The 26,219-nt window shown below is 43.3% G+C and overlaps 1 protein-coding gene across 5 annotated transcripts in view; it reads left to right on the forward strand.

Annotated features, from left to right (window-relative positions):
* Positions 1-26,219, forward strand: part of LOC142109304 (histone-lysine N-methyltransferase SETDB1-like) — a 95,775-nt gene that overhangs the window by 67,745 nt on the left and 1,811 nt on the right. For 3 of the 5 annotated variants that reach the window (XM_075193436.1, XM_075193434.1, XM_075193435.1), the window contains 6 exons: positions 1,514-1,773; positions 4,197-4,225; positions 4,328-4,454; positions 5,732-5,891; positions 6,081-6,283; positions 16,340-16,428. In XM_075193436.1, the coding sequence (XP_075049537.1) occupies positions 1,514-1,773; positions 4,197-4,225; positions 4,328-4,454; positions 5,732-5,891; positions 6,081-6,283; positions 16,340-16,428 (868 nt within the window). Of the gene's footprint in view, positions 1-1,513; positions 1,774-4,196; positions 4,226-4,327; positions 4,455-5,731; positions 5,892-6,080; positions 6,284-6,828; positions 7,022-7,219; positions 7,323-16,339; positions 16,429-26,219 lie in introns of those variants that run through there. The other 2 variants (XR_012680329.1, XM_075193437.1) reach the window with 2 other exon arrangements.

Below are 26,219 nucleotides of genomic sequence, written 5' to 3' on the forward strand. Positions count from 1 at the left end.
CTCTACTGACCCATACATCTATAACCTCCTCTCCATTCACACTCTATACACTTCCCTGCGATCGGCCAATGATCGTCGTCTCTCCTCCACCCTGATCACTTCATCCCATTCTAGAATCCAAAATTTCTCCCGGGCAGCCCCTCTCCTTTGGAATGACCTCCTACTTTTTATCTAACTGTCCACTAATTTGTGCTCCTTCAAATGGGCCCTTAAAACGTATCCGTTCCTCAAAGCCTACCAGGTATCCACCTAACCTTCTCTCCATGCTTGACTACCTCACCCTCTCTCATCCTCCCTATTCGCTACTCTTGCGCTTGACTCCCTTTGTGCCTCCTGTCTGTCCTCCCTTTAGGATATAAGCTCTTGCGAACAGGGCCCTCTTCCCTCTTGTCTCTCGACCTATTCTTCTGCTCCAACTTCACTGTGCAAGCTATATTTGGACATTTGAATTCCTGGTATTTTTTGTTTAATGTTCAGTACTGTTTTACTCTATATGGTCCAATATCTGTTTCTGTAAGGCGTTATTTTGTGGCACCCTATAAATAAATTACGCTCAACCTGCTTCTCCAGGGGGTTTAGACACAAGAGGAGTCTGGACTACCCATCAAAGTGTTCGAGTTAAGCGCTGTATTCAAAGCCCTGGTCTAGACACAGAGTCTGCTGCGGAACAAGCTCAATCCGACAACACCATGGCAGTGGCATACTTCAATCACCAAGGGGGACCTGAAGGATGGTTCAGTTCTGACTGGTGTATTTCTTTCCACCGATTCCCATGATACCTCGGGTGCTAAAAACGGTAAAGCGGGAAGGGGTACTGGTAATTCTGTTGGCTCCAGATTGGGCATGATGATATGGTATGTTATGTTGAATGTGACTTTAGTCCAACCAGTAGGGCTTTGTTAGTAAAAATAAATGACATGTCTCTGTCCAGGGGGCATAGAGGGGAAGGGAGCAGACCAGACAAGTCTGTGAGAATTAAGTGCTATACTCTGCGCACAACTCCCTCTATACCTCATAGTTTGCAGTGTCCTCCAAATGGGTTAAGAGAAATGGATTTTACGGTAAGTAAAAAATCCTCTTTTGCCAAATATTATCATGTTACATTGGTGATTGGACTTGGACTACCTTTACTTCCTTGTTGATAAGACTCAGAGATTATATATTTAGTATATAATATGCATGAAAAGTTTTTGTATTGGAAGTAGCTTCTCGGAAAGTAGCTTATAATGTGTTTGAAGTGAAATTACCTATTTCAACTGCATGTTTCCCCATAACGACTGCTGTGTACATCACTTTCTGTTAATATATGAAGTACTTGTCACAGCTGCATACTATACCCTAGTAAACCTTTACCTCTTCCAGCTGTTGTCGACTCTCAGTATGCGACCGTCCTGTTTGGGATAGTTGATTTATTAACAACTGAAAAGTGATGTGATGGCTACTTGCTTTAGGTCTTGTGTGGTTTGGTTGCTGCTTGTGTCCACTCACTTTCTTGATCTTTGCTTCCTCAAAGGTAAGATCCTGACAGATGACTTTGCCGACAAGGTAGGTCTTCAGATGGATGATGAATACTTTGCTAATTTGGACTACATTGAAAGCGTGGAGAATTACAAAGAGGGTTACGAAAGTGATGTCAAGTCGTCTTCCGTCAGCAGGAGTGTAGACCTCAAGGAAGATAGAGAAGAAAACGCTGGAAGGGATGAACAAGAAGAGTCCAATGATGAAAGTTCAGATGACAACTTTGGCAACTATGTAACTATTCAGGATAACTTGGTACGCCATAAAATTATTAGTGGGAATCAACATGGATTTGTGAGGGATAGGTCATGTCAAACTAATCTAATTAGTTTCTACGAGGAAGTTAGTGGGAACTTAGACCAGGGCAGGACAGTAGATGTGGTCTACTTAGATTTTGCAAAGGCCTTTGATACAGTGCCACACAAGAGGTTGGTTTACAAAATTAGGGAACTGGGTCCAGGAATCAACATTTGTACTTGGATCGAAAACTGGTTAGAGAATAGGGAACAGAGAGTTGTGATAAATGGAACATTTTCTAATTGGTCAAAAGTCTTAAGTGGAGTACCTCAAGGTTCAGTGCTGGGACCACTCCTTTTTAATATATTCATTAATGACCTTGGTGATGGTTTAGAGAGTAAAGTTTCTATTTTTGCAGATGACACTAAACTCTGTAAGGTAATAAAATCAGAGCAAGATGTAGCTTCTCTACAGAGGGACTTAAATAAACTGGAGGATTGGGCGGCCAAATGTAATATGAGGTTCAACACAGATAAATGTAAGGTTATGCATTCAGGGATCAAAAACAAGAACGCAATCTATAAATTAAATGGAATTAATTTAGGAGAATCTATAATGGAAAAGGATTTGGGAGTGCTCGTAGACAGTAGACTTAGCAATAGTGCTCAATGTCAAGCAGCAGCTGCAAGGGCAAACAAAGTATTGGCATCCATAAAAAGGGGCATAGATGCAAGAGAAGACAGTGTAATTTTGCCACTGTATAAATCGTTGGTAAGACCTCATCTTGAATATGCAGTACAGTTCTGGGCACCACTCTATAAAAAAGATAATTTGGAACTAGAAAGGGTTCAGAGAAGGACGACAAAATTGATAAAGGGTATGGAGTCATTAAGTTATGAGGAAAGGTTAGCCAGTTTAGGTATTTTTACTTTAGAAAAGAGGCGTCTAAGGGGAGATATGATTACTATGTACAAATACATTAGGGGTCAATACAGAGAACTTTCATGGAAACTTTTTGCCCCAAGGACTATACAAAGGACACGTGGTCACCCTCTAAGGTGAAAGGAGAGGAAATTTCACAACCAGCAAAGGAAGGGGTTCTTTACAGTAAGGGCAGTCAAGATATGGAATTCATTGCCAGGGAAGGTTGTAATGGCAGATTCAATAGATATGTTTAAGAAAGGGTTAGACAAATTTTTAGCGAAAAAGGTGTATCCAGGGATACGACCCTTAATTAAAATGTAGGATAGTAGTGGAAATAGGGTAAAAATAGGACTGCAATATTGAGTCTGGGGGCATTTTTACAATTGAAACAGATTGGCGGTTGCTTACTCTGGATCAATTTCAAATATAAGTGCCGGATCGCAGGAGATCCAAAATAGGTTGAACTTGATGGACTGGTCTTTTTTCAACCTCATCAACTATGTAAGAGTGAGGACATTACATCCAGCTCTGTGTGGTGGAGCAATGACACACATCGGCAAACCAGGGGCCAGAAAGAATATGGAACCTCAGAGACTGCTTCTAAGAACCCTGCTTTAGCCCGGCAGACTAGCCAAGAAGAGCACACGGGCTGCATTCTCCCTGAGGAGACCTCCAAACATAAGGTGGCTTCGTAGCTAAGCTCCAGTACCATGCTTGACACTTTCATAGACTCTGATAGCAGGTCATCACTTAAAATGGGAGACATGGTTGATGTCATCCTGGCATGTGTGTGTGTGTGGGGGGGGGAGGGATTATAGGAAAAGTATCACTATTTTAAGGCATATCAGTATCCTGATTGTTGACACATTCATCACAGGTGCAATTTAGCACCTTTTTGTCTTAGCCAGCATTAACTTTTTTAAGTTGTGCTACAGTAGCTCTTCTGTGGGCTTGGTCCAGACAGGTTAGTCTTCTCTCCCTTTTGCGCATCAATGAGTGTTGGGCGCCCATGAACCTGTCGCCGGTTTACCGTTTGTCCTTCCTTTGACCACTTTTGGTAGGTTCTGACCACTTCATACTGGCACCCCGCAATACTGGTAACACCCCGCAAGACCAGCCGTTTTGGCGATGCTCTGGTGCAGTCATTTAGCCATTACAATTTGGCCTTTGTCAAAGTCACTCAGATCCTTACACTTGCCCAGTTACCCTACTTCCAACACATCAACTTCAAGAACTGGCTGTTCACTAGCTGCCTTGACAGGTGCCATTGTAACAAGATAATCAATGTTATTCACTTCAGTAGTTTTAATGTTCTGGCTGATTGGTGTGTGTGGTATGTAGATATAGAGATATAATTTCTTAACACTCAGTTTTATAACTGTTACTGCTCTTACTGCGGATAAGCCTTACATTCGTGTGATCAGACAACAGGAGTTTCAATGCATTTAACTTTGTCTTGTATTCCATACTCTGTGCTTTACACTTTAATGATTTCCTGACTTTTTGCTGCCTTGCAGGAGACTGATGAAGCCGGCAAATTTCCTGGGTACGTACAGTTTACTGCACACTTTATTCAACCACACTGGAAATTCCTCTGTTATAAATGTCTGCCAGCATTATGTTGTAACTCTATTGCTTTGGTCCCTAGACTTGGAAACTGTCGCAGAGTCTATAGTTATAACCCTTCCCCAGTTCTACCTCACGGTGTAAAAAGACCGTTCAGCAAAACCGCCATGCACCAGATGAGACGCCAGTCCAACGCACAGACTAGTGATGTAAGCAGGAGATATTACCTTCATTTACAGAGCGTGTAACTGTAAATCTCTTCACTTGTCCTACATTGCAGGGATCATATACAGGGGTGAACTTAATGATTCTCCCTCCCTTCTAGTTCTTACCAAAATCTAATGTAAGCATTTCTATTAGTCTATTGTACACTGTACAGTGGCGCACGCAGGGGGGGTTTCTGAGTCTCTAGAAACCCCCCCTGCGCTAACTAAGTGGCCACTGTGCTATACAGCGCCGCGGCTGCTGTATAGGACAGAGCTGATGATGCTCTCTCTCGGGTTGTTTTTTGCTTTTTTTTGGGTCAGGGGGCAAACCCCCCGACAATCCTCCGTGCGCCCCTGCTGTAGAGCATACCATTGTTTCTTTAATCATCAGGTCTATCACCATAATAGGAATCAGTATGAAATTGACCATGTTTTCATCCAACATTTTGCTTCCCCTCCAAAGATGGCTACTTCCGTTTACCCCAATTACACACCCACCCTGTATATTTACCACTGCCCCTTAAGCACTATGCAAAGTACTAGTGTTTTGTGTCATGATGACATGTCTAATGGGAGTTTAGTCAATGGACTATATGTAGCCTATTGGAATCCTTAGTGTGGCCAGCTCTAAGTCTCTCCCTTATAACTATTTATTTTTCACTTTGGGAGGAAACAAAACACCAATCCTGTGTTCTGTGGCATTGCCCCAGCTGCTTAGAGATTTGAGGATAATTTATGGCCATAATTTGCATTGATGTTTAGTAACTGTTATATTCGATCTGCTAAAGAACTTACAATCCATGGTAATATTATCTGTATGCGTGTTTTACTCTGTTGTTGGGCAGTTTGGCCTAAGTAACAGATAGGGGCATACATTTTAAATGGACTCTCATTCTATTGTTTTTTCTGTACAGCTGCCATTGTCTTTCTCCTCTTCCCCTTCCTGTAATTTTTTTTAAGGTGGGATGATGCTCTCATTATACAATAAACTGAGGTTTAGCATGGTGTGTGTTGTCTTAGGGGTTGGAGCATTACATCATTATGGGCGTGAACGAGTCCGTAAATGGCCTGAAGTAGCTTATAGAAGAATGACATATAAACTGTGTCCAGTACATACTTTCCTGTGTACTAGGCACAGTTATGTAAAGACCAGTTTTGAGGTTACTGCACCTTTTTAAAGTGTCGTGATCCAGGTAGCTGTTTGTTATATGTTATCTGACCTTATGTTTTGTGCACATAATTGTTCCTGTGGACACTGTGATATTTGTGCTCTCCGTCAGGTCCTGACATTATCCAGCAGCTCAGATTGTGAGGTGGAAAATGGGGCCGACAGCAAGAAACCAGCAGGCCAAATTAACGCTAACGACAGTGATGACATCCAGACCATTTCATCTGGATCTGATGTAGAAGAGGACAAGAAGAGCGTAACCTCCGCCACAGGTAGGGACATGAGGCAACCTGTCAGTGTACCCATTAAACTTGATGGTTGTGCTGTACATAGCATAGACACCTCCTCAGGATTAGCCTGATAAGGTTAACCAATTTTCTTGAAATCATTGTCACTTACAAGTTGTTTGAATGAGATAAACAGTGTGTAAAAATCTAAGCTGTGTTGTCCTGTTTGGCCAGGCCCTGTAAAGAGACAAGTGGCTGTAAAATCCACCCACGATTTTCCCTTGAAATCCACTTACCGTCTTAAGCCTACTATGCCGTCTGCTGACAAAGGTGATGCAGGACTTGGACAGAGGACTACACGTCAGTTTTATGATGGAGAGGAATCCTGTTACATAATCGACGCCAAGTTGGAAGGAAACTTGGGACGATACTTGAATGTAAGAAGTGGATAAGCCATAGAAACATCATAATAGCTTTTTTGATGATGATATCACTATAGTAGGCATGTGGCATATAGTGACATGTAAGGCATTAATCATACTGGAGAAATCGATATGATAAGCACCCTAAAAATATATTGCTATGTTTTACAGTATGTACTATATTGTCTTTCTTTGTATATCAAAATAATTCTATTCGCTCACTTCACACTGTCATATTTAAATGAATGTCTGTTCCTTGTTCTTTATCATTGGAGTGTTGAAAAAGCTGAAGCATTATCATGCCTATGCGTGTTCTTCTTACATGTTAGGGACACTGGAAACACTGGGTATAGAGGCAGCACTTGAGCTTGTGCATTTTATGTCTGGCTCTAAAAGTCCAAGCTTCTTCCCCACCATAACCTGCCAGTAACTTCAGTTTTTTTAATGTGGCCATCAGAGCTGGAGAAACTTTTCTATGGGTGCCATTGTACAAATCTTTATTTAATTCTTTCATTTTTTTATTTTACTGTCTTCTACCACTCCTAATTGCATCTCCCCAGTCATGGAGGTTGCTGGATGCCTGAAGGTGGCTGAGGCAGTACCACATCTGGCACAAGTATGTCTCTGGGGGGACACGGTTCCTCCTGCAGAGGGAAGTGATCGGGATCCTCATATCTCCAGCTTTGTCAGGTGCCGGAATTTGCACCAGAGGTTCAGCTTGAAGGTTAGTGGCATCCCTCTCCCTTGTTGGGCTAGGATTTCAGCCTCAGCAGTCTCTGCACGCCAGGAGGCAGACATAAAGTCCAAAAGTTCCTGCCTTTCTCTAGGGATATTTTGTTTGGTTCTGAACTGGATAAGATTATTCCCCTGGCCACAGCGGGAAATAATTATTTTCCACCCATTAAAGTCCCCACACCTAATGGCTTATGTTTTGCTCCTATCATTTCTCAGGGAAAACAAGCAGTCAGAGCTGCAGAGGAAAACAGGCTTGGACAGCTAAGCGTCTAGCTCCAAAACCTTCAGGCAAACAGTTAACAAGATGGGCAGACTGCCCACCCAGGATTTCCCATGGTTGGAGACCTTCTACTTCTCTTCTGGTCGTTCGATTCTATGTCAAACGCCTGGGTGAGAGGATTCATAATTCATGTGTGCATCATAGATCTCCTGAAGTCCCCAACATCACCACTGGCATTCCTGAATACAAAACTGTGCGTTTTCCTTTAGAGGAAGCCTTTCAGTCCTTGATCACTTCAGGAGTATTTGTTCCAGTCCCAGAAAAGTAGAAGTAAATGGGTTTGTACTCAAATTTCTTCTTGGTTCAGACTCTGGACGGATTTTTTTAATCCATTCTGAACCTGAAATCCATGAACCTCCAGCTTCAGGTCGACAAGCTCAAGAAAGTTGTGGTACATGGACATTCTCTGCATGGCAGAGAGCCTATGCTGGTGTTTGCCTTCAAGATATGTTAAGTCAGGGACCTTTTCATCGCTAAATCTAATTCGGCTAACTTTAACAGCATGGCGGTTGAAGCCATGATTCTTAGAGCTAAGGACTTATCTGACAGCGTGGTTCAGACCATGCTCAGGCTAAAAAAGCAGGTTTCAGCCACAAATCATCACAAGATGTGGAAGACTTGCATCTCCTGGTGTGAAAGGAAGGGGTTTCCTACCTCATCTTTGCAGTTGACCTGTTTATTGCCATTCTGTCAGAAGGGTCTGGATGGGGTTTGAGACTTGGCTCCTTGAAGGTTTAGGTTTCAGCCCTCTCAGTTTTCTTTCAGTGGAAACTTGGATTTTTACGGAAGTGCAGATTTTCTTAAAAGAAATGATGCATGTGCAGCCTTCATACATCCACCCCATAAACTCCTTGGGATGTCAACCTAGTGCTGATAGCTATACAGCAACCTCTCTTCGAACCCTTGGATTCAATGGAGTTAAAGTTCCTTACCTGGAAGACTATCTTTTTTTGGCAATGTCCGCAGCTAGGAGAGTTTCGGAGCTGGGGGCTCTGTTTTATATGTCTTCATATCTTATCTTTCATGAAAACAGGGCTGTTGTTAGGTCTAAACCTTCATATTAGGTCAAAGTAGACCCATGTTACACCTAATCTGCAAAAGACATATTTGACAGATGTCTTCTTTAAACAGGTTTTGACCTGAGACCAAATATTTTTGAAGGTCTGACAAACAGTCTCTACAGCAGGAACTTGGATGGGAGGGAGGGCAGGAAATTCCAGAAAAGACGGATGGTGACCGTAAACCACAAAGAATGGAGTTTTGGAAGATGACTCATGGTACATGTTGTTATGAGCGAATTCAGCCCAAGGAAGCAATTCTACCCAGTTGTCTTGATTGGCTGATGAGAACATCCTTATAAAGGTCTCAAGATCTTGATTGACCCTTTCAGTTTGTCCGTTTGATTGAGGATGGTAGGAAGATGAGAGTGCTAATCGTATGCCCAAGGTCTTACAAAGGGCCCGTCAGAATCTGGAAACAAATTGTACTCCTCTATCTGACACAATCTCAGACGGACATCCATGAATACGAAAGATTTCTTTGACGAAATGCTCAGCCAGAGTAGAAGAGGAAGGCAAACCAGACATAGGGACGAAATGCGCCATCTTTGAAAATCTGTCCACCACTACCCAAATAGTATTACAGTTTTTACTAGGAGGAAGATCAGTAACAAAGTCCATACTAATATGGGTCCAGGGCTTTTACGGAATGGGTAGTGATTGAAGCAAACCCGCTGGAGTTCTGCGGGAGGTCTTAAACTGAGAACACAATTCACAAGCAGCTACAAACTCTTTGACGTCTCTCCTCATAGAAGGCCACCAGTAACTTCGAGAGAGAATCTCAAAGGTCTTGTGTTCACCAGCGTGTCCAAAAAAACGAGAAGAGTGGAACCACAAAAGGATTTTCCTACTAAAAGTAGGAGGCACGAGGGTCTTCCCAAATGGTAGCACTTTAGTGGAAGAAGCAGCCAGCGAAATACATTTGGGGTCTAGTATAGAGTGGTTGGAAACCTCTTCAACGTCAGAGGACGTCACAAAGGCTCGGGATAGAGCGTCAGCTTTCTTGTACTTTGCAGCTGGTTTGAAGGTTATGATTAATTCAAAACGAGAAAAGAAAAGAGACCATCTTGCTTGACGAGGATTCAAGCATTGGGCAGACTGTAGATATGACAAGTTCTTATGATCCGTGAAAATTGTCACAGGATGACGAGCTCCCTCCAACAAGTATCTCCACTCCTCTAATGCTACTTTAATAGCCAGCAACTCCTTGTCCCCAATGGTGTAATTCCTCTCCGCAGGCAGGAGACCCCGAGAGTAAAAGGCACAAGGATGGAATTTTTGTTGCTCCGATCCTTGGGAGAGAATGGCTCCTAAGCCAACATTAGAGGCATCTACTTCTAGGAAGAAGGGAAGCGTCACATCAGGCTGTCGAAGAATGGGAGCAGAGGAGAAGGACTCTTTAAGAAATTGAAAGGCTTGGAGAGCCTCAGATGACCATTGCTTAGTATTGGCCCCTTTACGAGTCAGGTCCACGATAGGAGATGCAATTGAAGAGAAGTCTTGAATGAAGCGTCTATAGTAATTGGCAAAACCTAAAAAACGCTGAATGGCACGAAGAGTAGTTGGCTGAGGCCAATGTAACACAGCATTCACCTTTTCTGGATCCATTTGCAGGCCAACTCCGGAGACAATATAACCCAAAAATGGAATCTGGGGCAACTCGAATGAACATTTTTCTAGTTTGCAGAATAATGAATTTTTCCGGAGTCTGGAAAGAACTTCTGCCACATGTTGGTGATGAGACAGCAGGTCCTGTGAGAAGATCAATATGTCGTCCAGGTAGACAACGACACATACATATAACAAGTCCCGAAAGATCTCATTAATGAAGCCTTGGAAAACAGCGGGGGCATTACATAACCCGAAAGGCATTACTAAATATTCATAATGCCCATCTCTGGTGTTGAAAGCTGTCTTCCATTCGTCACCGGACCGGATTCTAATTAAATTATAGGCACCACGAAGATCCAACTTGGTAAAGATCCGAGCTCCCTTAATGCGATCAAATAACTCAGTAATCAGAGGAATGGCATACCGATTTTTAATAGTAATGGCGTTAAGTCCACGAAAATCTATGCAGGGGCGTAGTGATCCATCCTTCTTTTTTATAAAGAAGAACCCGGCTCCAGCGCGAGAAGTGGAAGGTCGAATAAATCCTCGCTGGAGATTCTCTTGGATGTATTCAGATGTAGCTTGAGTTTCAGGTAACGAAAGTGGATACACACGACCCCTAGGAGGAGTCTTGCCAGGTAGAAGATCGATCGGACAATCCCATGAACGATGAGGAGGAAGACGTTCAGACTGAGTTTTATCAAAAACATCGGCAAATGAAGCATACTGAGGAGGAAGTCCCGGTGAGGAAGGTGAAATGGAAGATTGCTGTATTTTAAGAGGAATGACTTGGGAGAGACAACGATGATGACATTCAGCTCCCCAAGACGTAACTTGAGGAGTGCGCCAGTCAATCTGGGGAGAATGACATTGAAGCCATGGAAGGCCTAAAACAATCGGACTTGTAGTAACAGGAAGAATTAAAAACGAAATTTCTTCTTGGTGTAGAACACCAATCTGAAGCATTACTGGAGACGTACTCTGGGTGATGAGACCATTGATAAGACGTGATCCGTCGATAGCAGTCACAGTAATCGGTGTCTTCAGAGTAATCACTGGTAGGGACCATTGATTCACTAGGGATTTAGAAATGAAATTTCCCGCTGCTCCAGAATCAATAAGTGCTTGAGACTCAAAGGATTTGGTAGCAAAAGAAATCGTAACATCAAAAGCGCAGACTTTTAATTTCGTAGAACATGGAGAGGACTCCAGGGACCCTAACTTCACCTCTCCAGAACTAGTTAGGGCCTGGCATTTCCCGATTTCTTAGGGCATGAATTCAGCATATGTGTGGAATCAGCACAATAGATACAAAGTCTATTCTTTACTCTTCGGTTCCTCTCCTCAGAAGTTAATTTGGAACGTCCTATCTCCATGGGGATCACAGGAGATGAAACTGGACGAAATTGAGAGGTTGAGCGAAGAGGTGCTTTAACTGAAGTTGTTTTTTCAGATTCCCTTTCACGAAACCTCATGTCTACACGATGGCAGAGGGAAATCAAATCTTCTAATGACGTAGGTAGCTCTTGGGTAGTCAGTGCATCTTTAATTTTATCGGAGAGCCCCTGCCAGAAGGCGGCAATTAACGCTTCAGTGTTCCACTGAAGTTCAGAGGCTAATATCCTAAATTGAATGACGTACTGGCCTACTGTACGAGAACCCTGACGTAAACGGAGAATGCTGGAAGCAGCGGAGATTAAACGACCTGGTTCATCGAATACACTTCGGAACATAGAAATAAATTTGGCACTATCCTGTAATACTGGATCGTTCCTCTCCCACAGAGGGGAAGCCCATGCCAGAGCTTGTCCAGAAAACAATGAAATAAGATAGGCCACTATTTTGAGGTTGGAGCTCAAAATGAACTGAGCATTGGTTGAGAAAACCCCTACAAGTTTTGGGGTCTCCATCATAGTTGGACGGAGTAGGCAGGTGAAGCGTGGAAGCCGTAGACACCTGGGATGGCACTGGGGAAACGGAGGAAAGCACAGGAGCTTCAACATTAGCTGTAGTATTCTGTCCAGATGTCCCTTGGGAGGCTAATGCCTGGTAACATTGTAGTAACAGCTGTTGGCGAGCATCCTGTTGCTCCACACGGGTAACCAGATGCTGCAGCATCTCTTTAGCTGTAGGTTCCGAATCTGGGTCTGTCATGGCCTGATCTTACTGTCACGGGCACTAGGAGTCTTTACCCAGGAATCACCAGGTGATGGACTTACCAGAGCAGTATAGATGGTAATATGGTACTCTGGTAGCGGGGTGATCACGGAACAGGAGACAGCAGATGGTAGAGAATGCTTGTGGAAAGTCTATGACTAGCAGCACTGGTAATATATAGGTAATAGTACACGAGGAACTGGATGGACAAGGAAACGTGAGGGTAGTCAGTGGTCTGCGGATGGCAAGTTGTACCACTGCTGTAGTGAGGAGGAATGTCCAGAAGTAACGAGGAGGTGATGAGAGTCAGCGGTCTGCGTTTAGCAAGTTGTACCGCTGTCTAGGTGAGGGAACGGAATCCAGGTGGAGGTATCCGGGAAGTCAGTGGTCTGCGTTAGCAAGTTGTACCACTGCTATGTGGAAGGATACTGGAAACAGGTGACACAGGAAACGGGAATCAGTGGTCTGCCTCTAGCAAGTTGTACCACTGAAATATATATGTGAGGAGGAGCACGGGGAGATAAATGTAATGCAGAGTATACACGGGCACACTGAACTTGATCCCACGATGATAAGCACAAAGTAATAATAACTGAGCAGCACAGCACAAATATACAAAGTCACAGGCACTATCCAGACTACAAGGTAACACAGTCAAATGATGGCAATAGTCTCAATGGATAGGCAACTCCAGAGAAGAACAACTCAGTCCAGCAAGGTATGCAATACACCAGCACAGTCAATGATAAGTATGCATACCGTGGTTCAGAAGAGCAGGCTGTCAGAAAGGAGTGCAGGGATACCTGAGCGGCAGGAGGCCGGCAGGAGACGAAGTCCCAGGCAAATGGAAGCGGTAACCAAGTAGGTGCAGCGCACAGGTAGGTAGACCAGCAACGATGGAAATAATACTCAGGAAGCCGTAGTATATAGAGCTGGACACCTGGAGATCACTGAAGAGTAGAAGTGGTATGGCAGAGAAGACAGCAGCGGAGCGTTGATCCAATGCAGACAGGCGAGTTGACACAGGCAGGAACACTGTAGAAGCACGGAGAGCGGATCAGCTGGCTGCAGACACGAGTAGAACTGAGGGGTAGCAGCAAGCAGGACACTGCAGATACCCGGAGGTAGCGGATAGGAATCAGCAGGTGCAGTCACGATGAAACACGGGAGAGTTGAGGTGAGCTGGAACTGTTGAGCACGGAGACAGCGGATCGGAATCAGCTGGTGCAGTCACGATGAAACACGGGAGAGTTGAGGTGAGCTGGAACTGTTGAGCACGGAGGCAGCGGATCGGAATCAGCTAGTGCAGACTCGATGAAACACGGGAGAGTTGAAGTGAGCTGATAACTGTAGTGCACGGAGGCAGCGGATAGGAATCAGCTGGAGCAGTCACGATGAAACACAGGAGAGTTTGAAGTGAGCTGATAACTGTAGTGCACGGAGGCAGCGAATAAGAATCAGCTGGTGCAGTCACGATGAAACACAGGAGAGTTTGGAGTGGTCTGGAAACCACAGGAGAGTTGAAGTAGTCTGGAAACCACAGGAGAGTTGAAGTGGTCTGGAAACCACAGGAATCAGCTGGGCTGAATACACGAGGAAACACAGGAACACCTTCAGAGGCTCATGGGGAATGAGACTCCAAGATCAGGCAACGAGGTATAGACAGCAGGTGCTTTAAATAGGGAGTGTTGCCTGATCAGCCAATTAACTAAAAGGTACATGTACTGAAGGTTTGAAAGGGCTGCACACGCGCAGACCCTCAGGATGGTAGATGTTCCTAAACACACGGGAAGAAGCACTCACAGTCTGGTGAGTGACAAGGACATTGTGATTCTCAGCTCAGACTGTTGGATGTCTCCGGAAGAAAAGTACTCTCTTCACTCTCTGGGGGGAATTCAATTGGCCACTTTATTGCCGGAAGTAACATGGGTTGTGCCCTATTACTGTTACTGTGGTAATAGTGCACTCTATTACTGTTAGTATGGTAATTTTTGTAGAAGTCGAATAATTGGATGAAGTCGTTTCAAATTAATAACCATCAATATAATTGACTTTATCAGAAAATATGCGAATAGCACGCTACGGCATGGAAGGACGTATTTATCAATACCACGTGCAAACACTTTTGCATACACTTACACTCACACATTCATTTGTAATAAAGTTCCAACACACCGTCTTTTATAACATACCATCTTTAATAATCTAATGTAATAGATTTATTAATAGTTTAATATAATAATGTTAAAACCACTTTGTTGATATCTAAGGTTCAGGATACAGGAAACATATCATGTTTAGGGCTAAATGTATCAAGCTGAGAGTTTTCCAGCGGGTTTGAAAAGCCAATCAGATTCTAGATATTATTTATTTAGTACATTCTACAAAATGATAGCTAGAATCTGATTGGTTGCTATAGGCAACATCTCCACTTTTCAAACCCACCGGAAAACTCTCAGCTTGATACATTTACCTCTTAGTGTCATTCTAATCCACTTTTCACCATCAGACATCCGCTACTATCGACTAAGCGATCGCACCTTGCGTAAGCAAGTTATGGATGATAAAGGATAAATGGTCAAAATGATACTGTGTTTATAATGCTAATAGACCAGTTTGAACCAGCTTTTCAGAGGGAAAACACATAGGCAGCTGTTGGAGAGTTGACCCCCCCCCCTTGGAGAGCATCGTTTGAACTGACCTATGACCTGCATTATACTGGACTGTCCTGAATCCTGAACCAATGGAAACATGCCATGACATTACTACTGTTTTTTAAGTATCACAAAGTGTATGTAAACCAGGCACTGGGACCACCATACAGTTTACTTTGACCACAGACTTCAAGATTGAATGACTGTATTATGGATCCAGAGAGCTTGCGTATGTATCGGCTGTACTTTATTTTATCGAATATTTATTTGTTGCATCTTGCTATTAAATCTCTTTGTGCGTTGGAACCACATTGATCGCAGCGGACAATTTTTATTAATAACGACTAAACGGACATAACATTTTTAAAGCTGATTTTGCTCACTGCTAAGGGAGCTGCAAGCAGAAATCAGGGTTAAAATTACCACTAATACAGTAATAGTGTGCAGGCCGCATTACTTTCAGCAGTAACGCAGCAAATTGAATTCCCTCCACTGGACATAATCAGGGTCTTGAGGACCTGTGTTCATTGGACCCATCAAGTGTGCAGGGAAGATGAAGCTTTGATCCTCTATGCCAGGTCTGTCCAACCTGCGACCCTCCAGATGTTGTGAAACTACAAGCCCCAGCATGCTTTACCAGTAGACAACCTGTTGATAGCTTGAAGTGCATGCTAGGACTTGTAGTTTCACAACATCTGGAGGGCTGCAAGTTGGACAGGCCTGCTCTATGCTGTCCAGAAGAGAGGTTGGCCAGCATCCCAGCATACCATTGCTAGGTGGATTGCTGCGTTAAGACATTTGACCAGATCACTGGTTGCCTCCTGGGGGGGGTGGCACATTGCCTCAGCTGAACAGCTGTGTTGGACGGCCTCCTGGTACAATGTTCACAAGCTTTACAGATTCATCGTTTATGTATGCAAAGATGCCAGCTTTGGATGTAAGATGCTGTACACCTTTATTTCTGAGTATACCCTCCCATAGGGCAGCTTTGGGACATCCCCAGTGTTTCCATAGTCCCCCACATGAATGAAAGAAAAAACAGGATTTTTATTCTTGTGTTAACCCTCTTCTCTGAATACTATGGTGGCCACTGGACACCCACCATTTACACTCTGTTTTTTGTTCTTTCCTGTTATCCTTGTTAATGTTCTATTTTCTTGTTGGGTTTCTCTCCTCTCTTGTCTGATTTCTCCTGGCTTCTGGTACTTCCATTGTCCCCAGATTGACTTTTTCCTGAAGTGTGTGCAATAGGGAAGACACATTGTAGTCTCCCATCATTCTTCAAGGCCTCCCTTATGCAAGTGAAGAAAAAGTCAAAGCAATAACGTCTTACCCTTCTTTCTCGTCCTATGCTTTCACCAATGCTATATCATATTTTTTGGTTAGGACAAGTAGCTAACTATATTTTAGGGTAAATTAATGCTGCAGCTCTATTGAAAAATAATGTAACTTTCAACAGAAACAGTTGTTGGTCTGGTCACTGAAGTAAAAAAGAGCCTTTGGTGATACTGTTAGTGTTCTGGTGCTGTGCACATCTGTAGTCAGTAAACTCACCCCTCTCTATATCCTATTACAGCACAGCTGCAGTCCTAACCTGTTTGTTCAGAATGTGTTTGTGGATACACATGATCTGCGCTTCCCCTGGGTGGCTTTCTTCACCAGCAAGTAAGTGCCTAATATTCTGCTTAAAGAGCCACTTTAATATTAGAAGTAGAATGTCTGCTTGTCTCCGCAGGGGTGTTACCTTACTTTGCTAATTTTACTACTTTAGGAAACAATATGTTTGTGTGTGTAAGTGTGTGTGTGTGTGTGTATATAGTGCAACACTACCACTTTTTTATAGCCTTAATCAGATCAATAAAAACTGTGTACTGTATGAATGATCAGACTTCGCTCCTCTGTATATAATGATGACTCACTGTGTCTTCTAATGTCCTCTGCTCCATATTTCCAAGGATGTTACCCCGTAGAACCAAAAGTGAGGAAGACAACAATAGTGCAATATTGCCTTTTTTTCTTTTTATTTTAAATACACCCTGCACAAACCACACTTATAAAGCGTATTAATACCGGAAAATTTCCTTTTGCAGCAAGTTTCCAAAATCTGAAACTCCATTGTAGACACCACCTTTCTGTGAAAAAAACACTCCAATCTTTGTGTAATTCACCGATAATAAATGTATAAATTGCCTATGTACCTACAATTCTATCATAAGATGCAGATCTCCTCTCTAGCACAAGCTCTTTAAACTTCAAACTTCTTTAATGTCCTCTGCTGCACATTATTGTGAACTTGAAAACAAATATATAGATAAACAGCAAAGTGTGATAACCCTAATTTTTTATTTATTTAATCAAAGTATAAAAATATTGCACGTACATCAAGAAAACTTAAAACATAGACTTGTGTGATCACAGGATTTACAGATATTTCCCTGTCTGTAATCTATACAGTGTCCAATAGAAGCATAGAGTTAAAAAAATGTGTTGCCAACGTGTTTCATCCCTTCCTTTTATGGAGAAGACTGAAAGGGAGAAGCCACGCTGTTATAAGGGAGTGTGTTTTTTTAAAGAGAATTCGAGGTAATAAAGATTACATTGGTTCATTGGTAGAACAATATTGCTAAATATTTCTAGTGATTATACAGACTAGTAGAATTTCAGCGCCAGTTGCTTTTTCCTCTTGACGACGACGTCATGGGTGCCCAAGGCTAATTGATGCACGTGAGGAGTGAATGCTAGTCTGTTAGTCCAATCCCACAGAAGAGCACAAATTGATGAAAAAGTTAATACTGGCTATAATTGAAACGTGCATTGCAGCTTGCTGCATATGGGGCTGTGTAGCCGCAGACTGCTCAGAATAACCATGCTGCCCTTGCCCACCGATGAAATGCCTACAATGGACACATGAGCGCCAGTACTGGACCATGGACTAATGGAAAAAGGTGGCCTGGTCTGATGAATCATGTTTTCTTTTACATCATGTAGACAGTTGGGTGCATGTGCGTCGTTTACCTGGGAAAGAGATTACACCAGGATGCACTATGGGAAAAAGACAAGCTGGCGGAGGCAGTGTGATGCTCTGGGCAATGTTCTGCTGGGAAACCTTGGGTCCATGTTGATGTTACCTTGACACGTATCACCTAGCTAAAGATCAAGTAAACTCCTTCATGCCAATGGTATTCCCTGATGGCAGTAGCCTGTTTCAGCAGGATAATACACCCTGCACACTAGGGATGTGCACCGGCCCCTTTTCGTGTTTTGTGTTTTGGGTTCTGATTACCTTCTGGTTTTGGGTTCTAATGTGTTTTGCCAAAACACCCCCCTCAAGGTTTTGGGTTTTGAATTCTGATTTTTTTTTAAAAAGCATAAAAACGGCTAAAATCCAGATTTTTGGTTTTATGGGGGGTTTTATTTCACTCCTACGCTATTATTAACCTCAATAACATTCATTTCCACTCATTTCCAGTCTATTCTGAACACCTCACACCTCACAATATTGTTTTTAGGCCAAAAGGTTGCACCGAGGTAGCTGGATGACTAAGCTAAGCGACACAAGTGGGCGGCACAAACTTGTGGCCCATCTAGGAGTGGCACTGCAGTGGCAGACAGGATGGCAGTTTCAAAAGCTAGGCCCCAAAAAACACATAATGCCAAAAAAAAGAGGTGCAAGATAGAATTGTCCTTGGGCCCTCCCACCCACCCTTATGTTGGTGAAATAGGACATGCACACTTTAACAAACGAATCATTTCAGCGACAGGGCCTGCAAAACTGTGGCTGAAATGATTGGTTTGTTTGGACCCCCACAAAACGAGCTGGCAAAGAAAAAAAAGAGGTGCAAGATGGAATTGTCCTTGGCCCTCCCACCCACCCTTATGTTGCAGAAAAAGGACATGCACACTTTAACAAACCAATCATTTCAGCGACAGGGCCTACCAAACTACTGTGGCTGAAATGATTGGTTTGTTTGGGCCCCCACACCAAAAAAAGCTATTCATCTCTCCCTGTACAAAGTAAACTGGCTCTACTGAGGCAAGATGTCGTCCTCATCCTCATCCTCTGATTCCTCGCCCCCTTCAGTGTGTACTTCCTCATCCTCACACATTATCAATTCGTCCCCGCTGTACTCCACAATCACAGGTCCCTCTGTAGTCTCTGGAGGGCAGTGCTGGTCTTCATTGAAGAATTGATAATTCATTTTGATGAACATCATCTTCTCCACATTTTTCGGAAGCAACCTCCTTTGCCGCTCACTGACCAGGTTCCCCGCTGCACTAAAAACTCTTTCGGAGTACACACTGGAGGGGGGACAACTCAGGTAAAATAGAGCCAGTTTGTACAGGGGCTTCCAAACTGCCTTTTTTTCCTGCCAGTACAAGTAAGGACTGTCTGACATGTCTACTTGGATGGTGTCAGCAAAGTAATCCTCCACCATTTTTTCAATGGTGACAGCATCCAATGCAGCGACAGTAGACATGTCAGCAATCGTTGGCAGGTCCTTCAGTCCGGACCAGATGTTCTCTGCATCCTCGCCAGCGGGTCGTTTAGGAAATCTCAGCTGTTTCCTCGCAGCCACAGGTGTGGAAGAAAATGAAGGAGGAGCTGTTGCCATGTCACGGTCCTCTTCAGATGACAATCTCCTGATCAGCAGGTCTTCGTTTCCGGCGGACACAAGTCTACCGGTGCAGAGACACAACATACGCTTTAAACCGAAAATCGAGCATGGTGGCCCGAATGTATTCCTCTGACTTTAAAAGACTGACCACCCTCGGATCCTGGCAAAGCGTACGAAGAGCTTCATCCACAAGAGCTACATTCTTTGTGGAATCGCAATGCTTTACCAGCTCCTCCCTCACTGTCTCCAGCTGCTTCTGCAACAGCCTGATCAGGGGAATCACCTGACTCAAGCTGGCAGTGTCGGAACTGGCTTCTCGTGTGGCAAGTTCAAATGGCTGGAGAACCTTGCACAACATGGAAATCAGTCTCCACTGTGCTTGACTCAGGTGCATCCCCACTCTTTTGCCTATGTCATAGGTGGCTGTGTAGGCTTTAATGGCCTTTTGCTGCTCCTCCATCCTCTGCAGCATATAGAGGGTGGAGTTCCAGCGCGTCACAACCTCTTGTTTGAGGTGATGGCAGGGCAGGTTCAGGCTTTTTTGCTGGTGCTCCAGTCTTCGGTAGGCAGTGGCAGAATGGCAAAAGTGTCCCGCAATTTTGCAGGCCACTGCAAGCATATCCTGCACACCCCTGTCACTTTTCAGATAATGCTGCACCACCAAATTTATTGTGTGGGCAAAACATGGCACGTGCTGGAAATTGCCCATATGTAATGCCCGCACAATGTTACTGGCGTTGTCCGACACCACAAATCCCCAGGAGAGTGTAAGTGGAGTAAGCCACTGCAAGATGATTTCCCTCAGTTTCTCTAAGAGGTTGTCAGCGTTGTGCCTCTTACTGAAATCGGTGATACACAACGTTGCCTGCCTTGGAACGAGCAGGCGTTTCGGAGATGCTGCTACTGATGCTGCTGCTGCTGTTGCTGCGGAAGGCGATGCATCTACCCAGTGGGCTGTCACAGTCATATAGTCCTTAGTTTGCCCTCAACCACTTGTCCACATGTCCGTGGTTAAGTGGACAGTGGGTACAACCGCATTTTTCAGAGCACTGAGGACACTTTTTCGTACTTCTCTGTACATCCCGGGTATTGCCTGCCTAGTGAAGTGGAATCTAGACGGGATTTGGTACCGGGGACACAATACCTCCATCAACCGTCTAAATCCCACTCCACTGATGGTGGACACCGGACGCACGTCTAACACCAACATAGCTGTCAAGGCTGCAATTATCCGCTTTGCCATAGGATGACTGCTGTTGTACTTCATGCTCATGGCAAACGACTGTTGTACGGTCAATTGCTTAGTGAAAGACGTAGCGGTCTTACGACTTCCCCTCTGGGAAGATGACCGACTCCCAGCAGCAACAGCAGCAGCGGCAGTAGTAGGCGTACCGCTGCAGTATCCTCCGGAAGAATCCCGGATTGAAGAGGACTCAGTCATGCTGGTGACATTGCCTGCAGGACTATCTCCCATACAGATTGAGGAGGAAATTGACGAGGAGGGTGTTGCTGGTGTGGATACAACGGCACCAAGGGGTTTAGGTGTCCCTGGACTGCTGACGGTCCTAGCCACAGTTCCTGAACTAAACACAGATTTATGAAGGTTCTTCAGGTGACGTATAAGGGAGGATGTCCCTAGGTGGCCAAGATCCTTACCCCTGCTTATTGCAGCTTTACATAAGCTACATATGGCCATACATTTGTTGTCCGGATTGGGATAGAAATAATTCCAGACCGAAGAGGTGGATTTATTGGTCTTCTGGCCAGGCATGACGATGGACTTTTTCATCCCATGGACAACAACTGTTTCCCCCCCAGGTGCCTCATTTAAGAAAACCACATCAGCATCCTCCTCGTCAAGTCCCTCCTCAGCGCCAGCTACATCAATATCCTCCTCCTGGTGTACAACATTGACACCTTCAATATCCAAAACTGTAACTGCACTGTGGGTGATCCTTCCAGCATATGCAGAGAGAATGCTGCAAATGGTGGAAGGAGCCACCTCTTCCCATACAGTGATGGGAAGGTCAGTCTTTGCAACCACCAACACCCTTGGACTCGCCTTGGGGATTTGTGAAGCCATGTCTTTAGAAGGCAGAGTTGTTTGCTGTGTTGTTGATGACAGCTTAACTCTCTTAAAAATTTTAGAGGGGGGGAAGGAGGAGGGCTTTGATCGTTGTGTGAAGCTGAACCACTAGTCATGAACACGGGCCAGGGCCTAAGCCGTTCCTTGCCACTCTGTGTTGTAAATGGCATATTGGCAAATTTACGTTTCTCAGATGATTTTAATTTCTTTTTTTTCATCATTTTAGTGACCTTTGGCTTTTTGGATTTTACATGCCCTCTACTATGATATTGGGCATCGGCCTTGGCACAGGGGCAAACGCAGGATTTGTAGAGGGGGGTTTCCACACCACGCCGCCAGTGGGCATGACCAGCATTCATGGGGGCATGGCTATAATTTTAGACAGTGTTTGGCTGCTCTCCAACTCTTCCTATCACCATAATATACATGGGCAATGCTGTGTGCACTACTGTTAGCTGCACGCAGCTCTCCCTTTTCAAGCAGAGCTGTGTGAAGGCTGGAGCAGGGTCCAGCCACCTCAATTATACAGTGCCCGAGGCTTGGATGGGGGTTTCCAGGCACTAGGAAACCCCCTCTCGGTTTACCTATGTTGGCAGACGACGTTGATGGCATTTCATCGTCTATGTCATGACTAGTGGCAGCAGCTTCAGCATTAGGAGGAAGTGGTTCTTGATCTTTCCCTACTTTATCCTCCAAATTTTTGTACTCCATTATATGCAGCACAAGAGAGCGTACCCCTAAACCACACACACCCGGCAAAAGCTTTAAAAATTATATGCGGCACAGGACAGTACCACTGGACTGGAGTTATATAGCAGTACCACTGGACTTATACTGCAGGATCAGTGAACTTTGTTATATAGCAGTACCAATGGACTTATACTGCAGGATCAGTGAACTTTGTTATATAGCAGTACCAATGGACTTATACTGCAGGATCAGTGAACTTTGTTATATAGCAGAACCACTGGACTTATACTGCAGGATCAGTGAACTTTGTTATATAGCAGTACCAATGGACTTATACTGCAGGATCAGTGAACTTTGTTATATAGCAGTACCACTGGACTTATACTGCAGGATCAGTGAACTTTGTTATATAGCAGAACCACTGGACTTATACTGCAGGATCAGTGAACTTTGTTATATAGCAGTTCCAATCACTTATACTGCAGGATCAGTGAACTTTGTTATATAGCAGTACCAATGGACTTATACTGCAGGATCAGTGAACTTTGTTATATAGCAGTACCAATTGACTTATACAGCAGGATCAGTGAACTTTGTTATATAGCAGTACCAATGGACTTATACTGCAGGATCAGTGAACTTTGTTATATAGCAGACTAGCAGTACAACTGGACTTATACTGCAGGATCAGTAAACTTTGCTATATAGCAGTACCACTGGACTTATACTGCAGGATCAGTGAACTTTGTTATATAGCAGCACCAATGGACTTATACTGCAGGATCAGTGAACTTTGTTATATAGCAGTACCACTGGACTTATACTGCAGGATCAGTGAACTTTGCTATATAGCAGTAGCACTGGACTTATACTGCAGGATCAGTGAACTTTGTTATATAGCAGTACCAATGGACTTATACTGCAGGATCAGTGAACTTTGTTATATAGCAGTTCCAATCACTTATACTGCAGGATCAGTGAACTTTGTTATATAGCAGTACCAATGGACTTATACTGCAGGATCAGTGAACTTTGTTATATAGCAGTACCAATTGACTTATACAGCAGGATCAGTGAACTTTGTTATATAGCAGTACCAATGGACTTATACTGCAGGATCAGTGAACTTTGTTATATAGCAGACTAGCAGTACCACTGGACTTATACTGCAGGATCAGTAAACTTTGCTATATAGCAGTACCACTGGACTTATACTGCAGGATCAGTGAACTTTGTTATATAGCAGCACCAATGGACTTATACTGCAGGATCAGTGAACTTTGTTATATAGCAGTACCAATGGACTTATACTGCAGGATCAGTGAACTTTGTTATATAGCAGTACCACTGGACTTATACTGCAGGATCAGTGAACTTTGCTATATAGCAGTAGCACTGGACTTATACTGCAGGATCAGTGAACTTTGTTATATAGCAGTACCAATGGACTTATACTGCAGGATCAGTGAACTTTGTTATATAGCAGTACCACTGGACTTATACTGCAGGATCAGTGAACTTTGTTATATAGCAGTACCACTGGACTTATACTGCAGGATCAGTGAACTTTGTTATATAGCAGAACCACTGGACTTATACTGCAGGATCAGTGAACTTTGTTATATAGCAGTACCAATGGACTTATACTGCAGGATCAGTGAACTTTGTTATATAGCAGTTCCAATCACTTATACTGCAGGATCAGTGAACTTTGTTATATAGCAGTACCAATTGACTTATACAGCAGGATCAGTGAACTTTGTTATATAGCAGTACCAATGGACTTATACTGCAGGATCAGTGAACTTTGTTATATAGCAGACTAGCAGTACCACTGGACTTATACTGCAGGATCAGTAAACTTTGCTATATAGCAGTACCACTGGACTTATACTGCAGGATCAGTGAACTTTGTTATATAGCAGCACCAATGGACTTATACTGCAGGATCAGTGAACTTTGTTATATAGCAGTACCAATGGACTTATACTGCAGGATCAGTGAACTTTGTTATATAGCAGTACCACTGGACTTATACTGCAGGATCAGTGAACTTTGCTATATAGCAGTAGCACTGGACTTATACTGCAGGATCAGTGAACTTTGTTATATAGCAGTACCAATGGACTTATACTGCAGGATCAGTGAACTTTGTTATATAGCAGTACCAATGGACTTATACTGCAGGATCAGTGAACTTTGTTATATAGCAGTACCAATGGACTTATACTGCAGGATCAGTGAACTTTGTTATATAGCAGTACCACTGGACTTATACTGCAGGATCAGTGAACTTTGTTATATAGCAGTACCACTGGACTTATACTGCAGGATCAGTGAACTTTGTTATATAGCAGTTCCAATCACTTATACTGCAGGATCAGTGAACTTTGTTATATAGCAGTACCAATGGACTTATACTGCAGGATCAGTGAACTTTGTTATATAGCAGTACCAATTGACTTATACAGCAGGATCAGTGAACTTTGTTATATAGCAGTACCAATGGACTTATACTGCAGGATCAGTGAACTTTGTTATATAGCAGACTAGCAGTACAACTGGACTTATACTGCAGGATCAGTAAACTTTGCTATATAGCAGTACCACTGGACTTATACTGCAGGATCAGTGAACTTTGTTATATAGCAGCACCAATGGACTTATACTGCAGGATCAGTGAACTTTGTTATATAGCAGTACCACTGGACTTATACTGCAGGATCAGTGAACTTTGCTATATAGCAGTAGCACTGGACTTATACTGCAGGATCAGTGAACTTTGTTATATAGCAGTACCAATGGACTTATACTGCAGGATCAGTGAACTTTGTTATATAGCAGTTCCAATCACTTATACTGCAGGATCAGTGAACTTTGTTATATAGCAGTACCAATGGACTTATACTGCAGGATCAGTGAACTTTGTTATATAGCAGTACCAATTGACTTATACAGCAGGATCAGTGAACTTTGTTATATAGCAGTACCAATGGACTTATACTGCAGGATCAGTGAACTTTGTTATATAGCAGACTAGCAGTACCACTGGACTTATACTGCAGGATCAGTAAACTTTGCTATATAGCAGTACCACTGGACTTATACTGCAGGATCAGTGAACTTTGTTATATAGCAGCACCAATGGACTTATACTGCAGGATCAGTGAACTTTGTTATATAGCAGTACCAATGGACTTATACTGCAGGATCAGTGAACTTTGTTATATAGCAGTACCACTGGACTTATACTGCAGGATCAGTGAACTTTGCTATATAGCAGTAGCACTGGACTTATACTGCAGGATCAGTGAACTTTGTTATATAGCAGTACCAATGGACTTATACTGCAGGATCAGTGAACTTTGTTATATAGCAGTACCACTGGACTTATACTGCAGGATCAGTGAACTTTGTTATATAGCAGTACCACTGGACTTATACTGCAGGATCAGTGAACTTTGTTATATAGCAGAACCACTGGACTTATACTGCAGGATCAGTGAACTTTGTTATATAGCAGTACCAATGGACTTATACTGCAGGATCAGTGAACTTTGTTATATAGCAGTTCCAATCACTTATACTGCAGGATCAGTGAACTTTGTTATATAGCAGTACCAATTGACTTATACAGCAGGATCAGTGAACTTTGTTATATAGCAGTACCAATGGACTTATACTGCAGGATCAGTGAACTTTGTTATATAGCAGACTAGCAGTACCACTGGACTTATACTGCAGGATCAGTAAACTTTGCTATATAGCAGTACCACTGGACTTATACTGCAGGATCAGTGAACTTTGTTATATAGCAGCACCAATGGACTTATACTGCAGGATCAGTGAACTTTGTTATATAGCAGTACCAATGGACTTATACTGCAGGATCAGTGAACTTTGTTATATAGCAGTACCACTGGACTTATACTGCAGGATCAGTGAACTTTGCTATATAGCAGTAGCACTGGACTTATACTGCAGGATCAGTGAACTTTGTTATATAGCAGTACCAATGGACTTATACTGCAGGATCAGTGAACTTTGTTATATAGCAGTACCAA

The sequence above is a fragment of the Mixophyes fleayi genome, chromosome 12 (genome assembly GCF_038048845.1).
Source record: "Mixophyes fleayi isolate aMixFle1 chromosome 12, aMixFle1.hap1, whole genome shotgun sequence".
Classification (NCBI taxonomy): Eukaryota; Metazoa; Chordata; class Amphibia; order Anura; family Limnodynastidae; genus Mixophyes; species Mixophyes fleayi.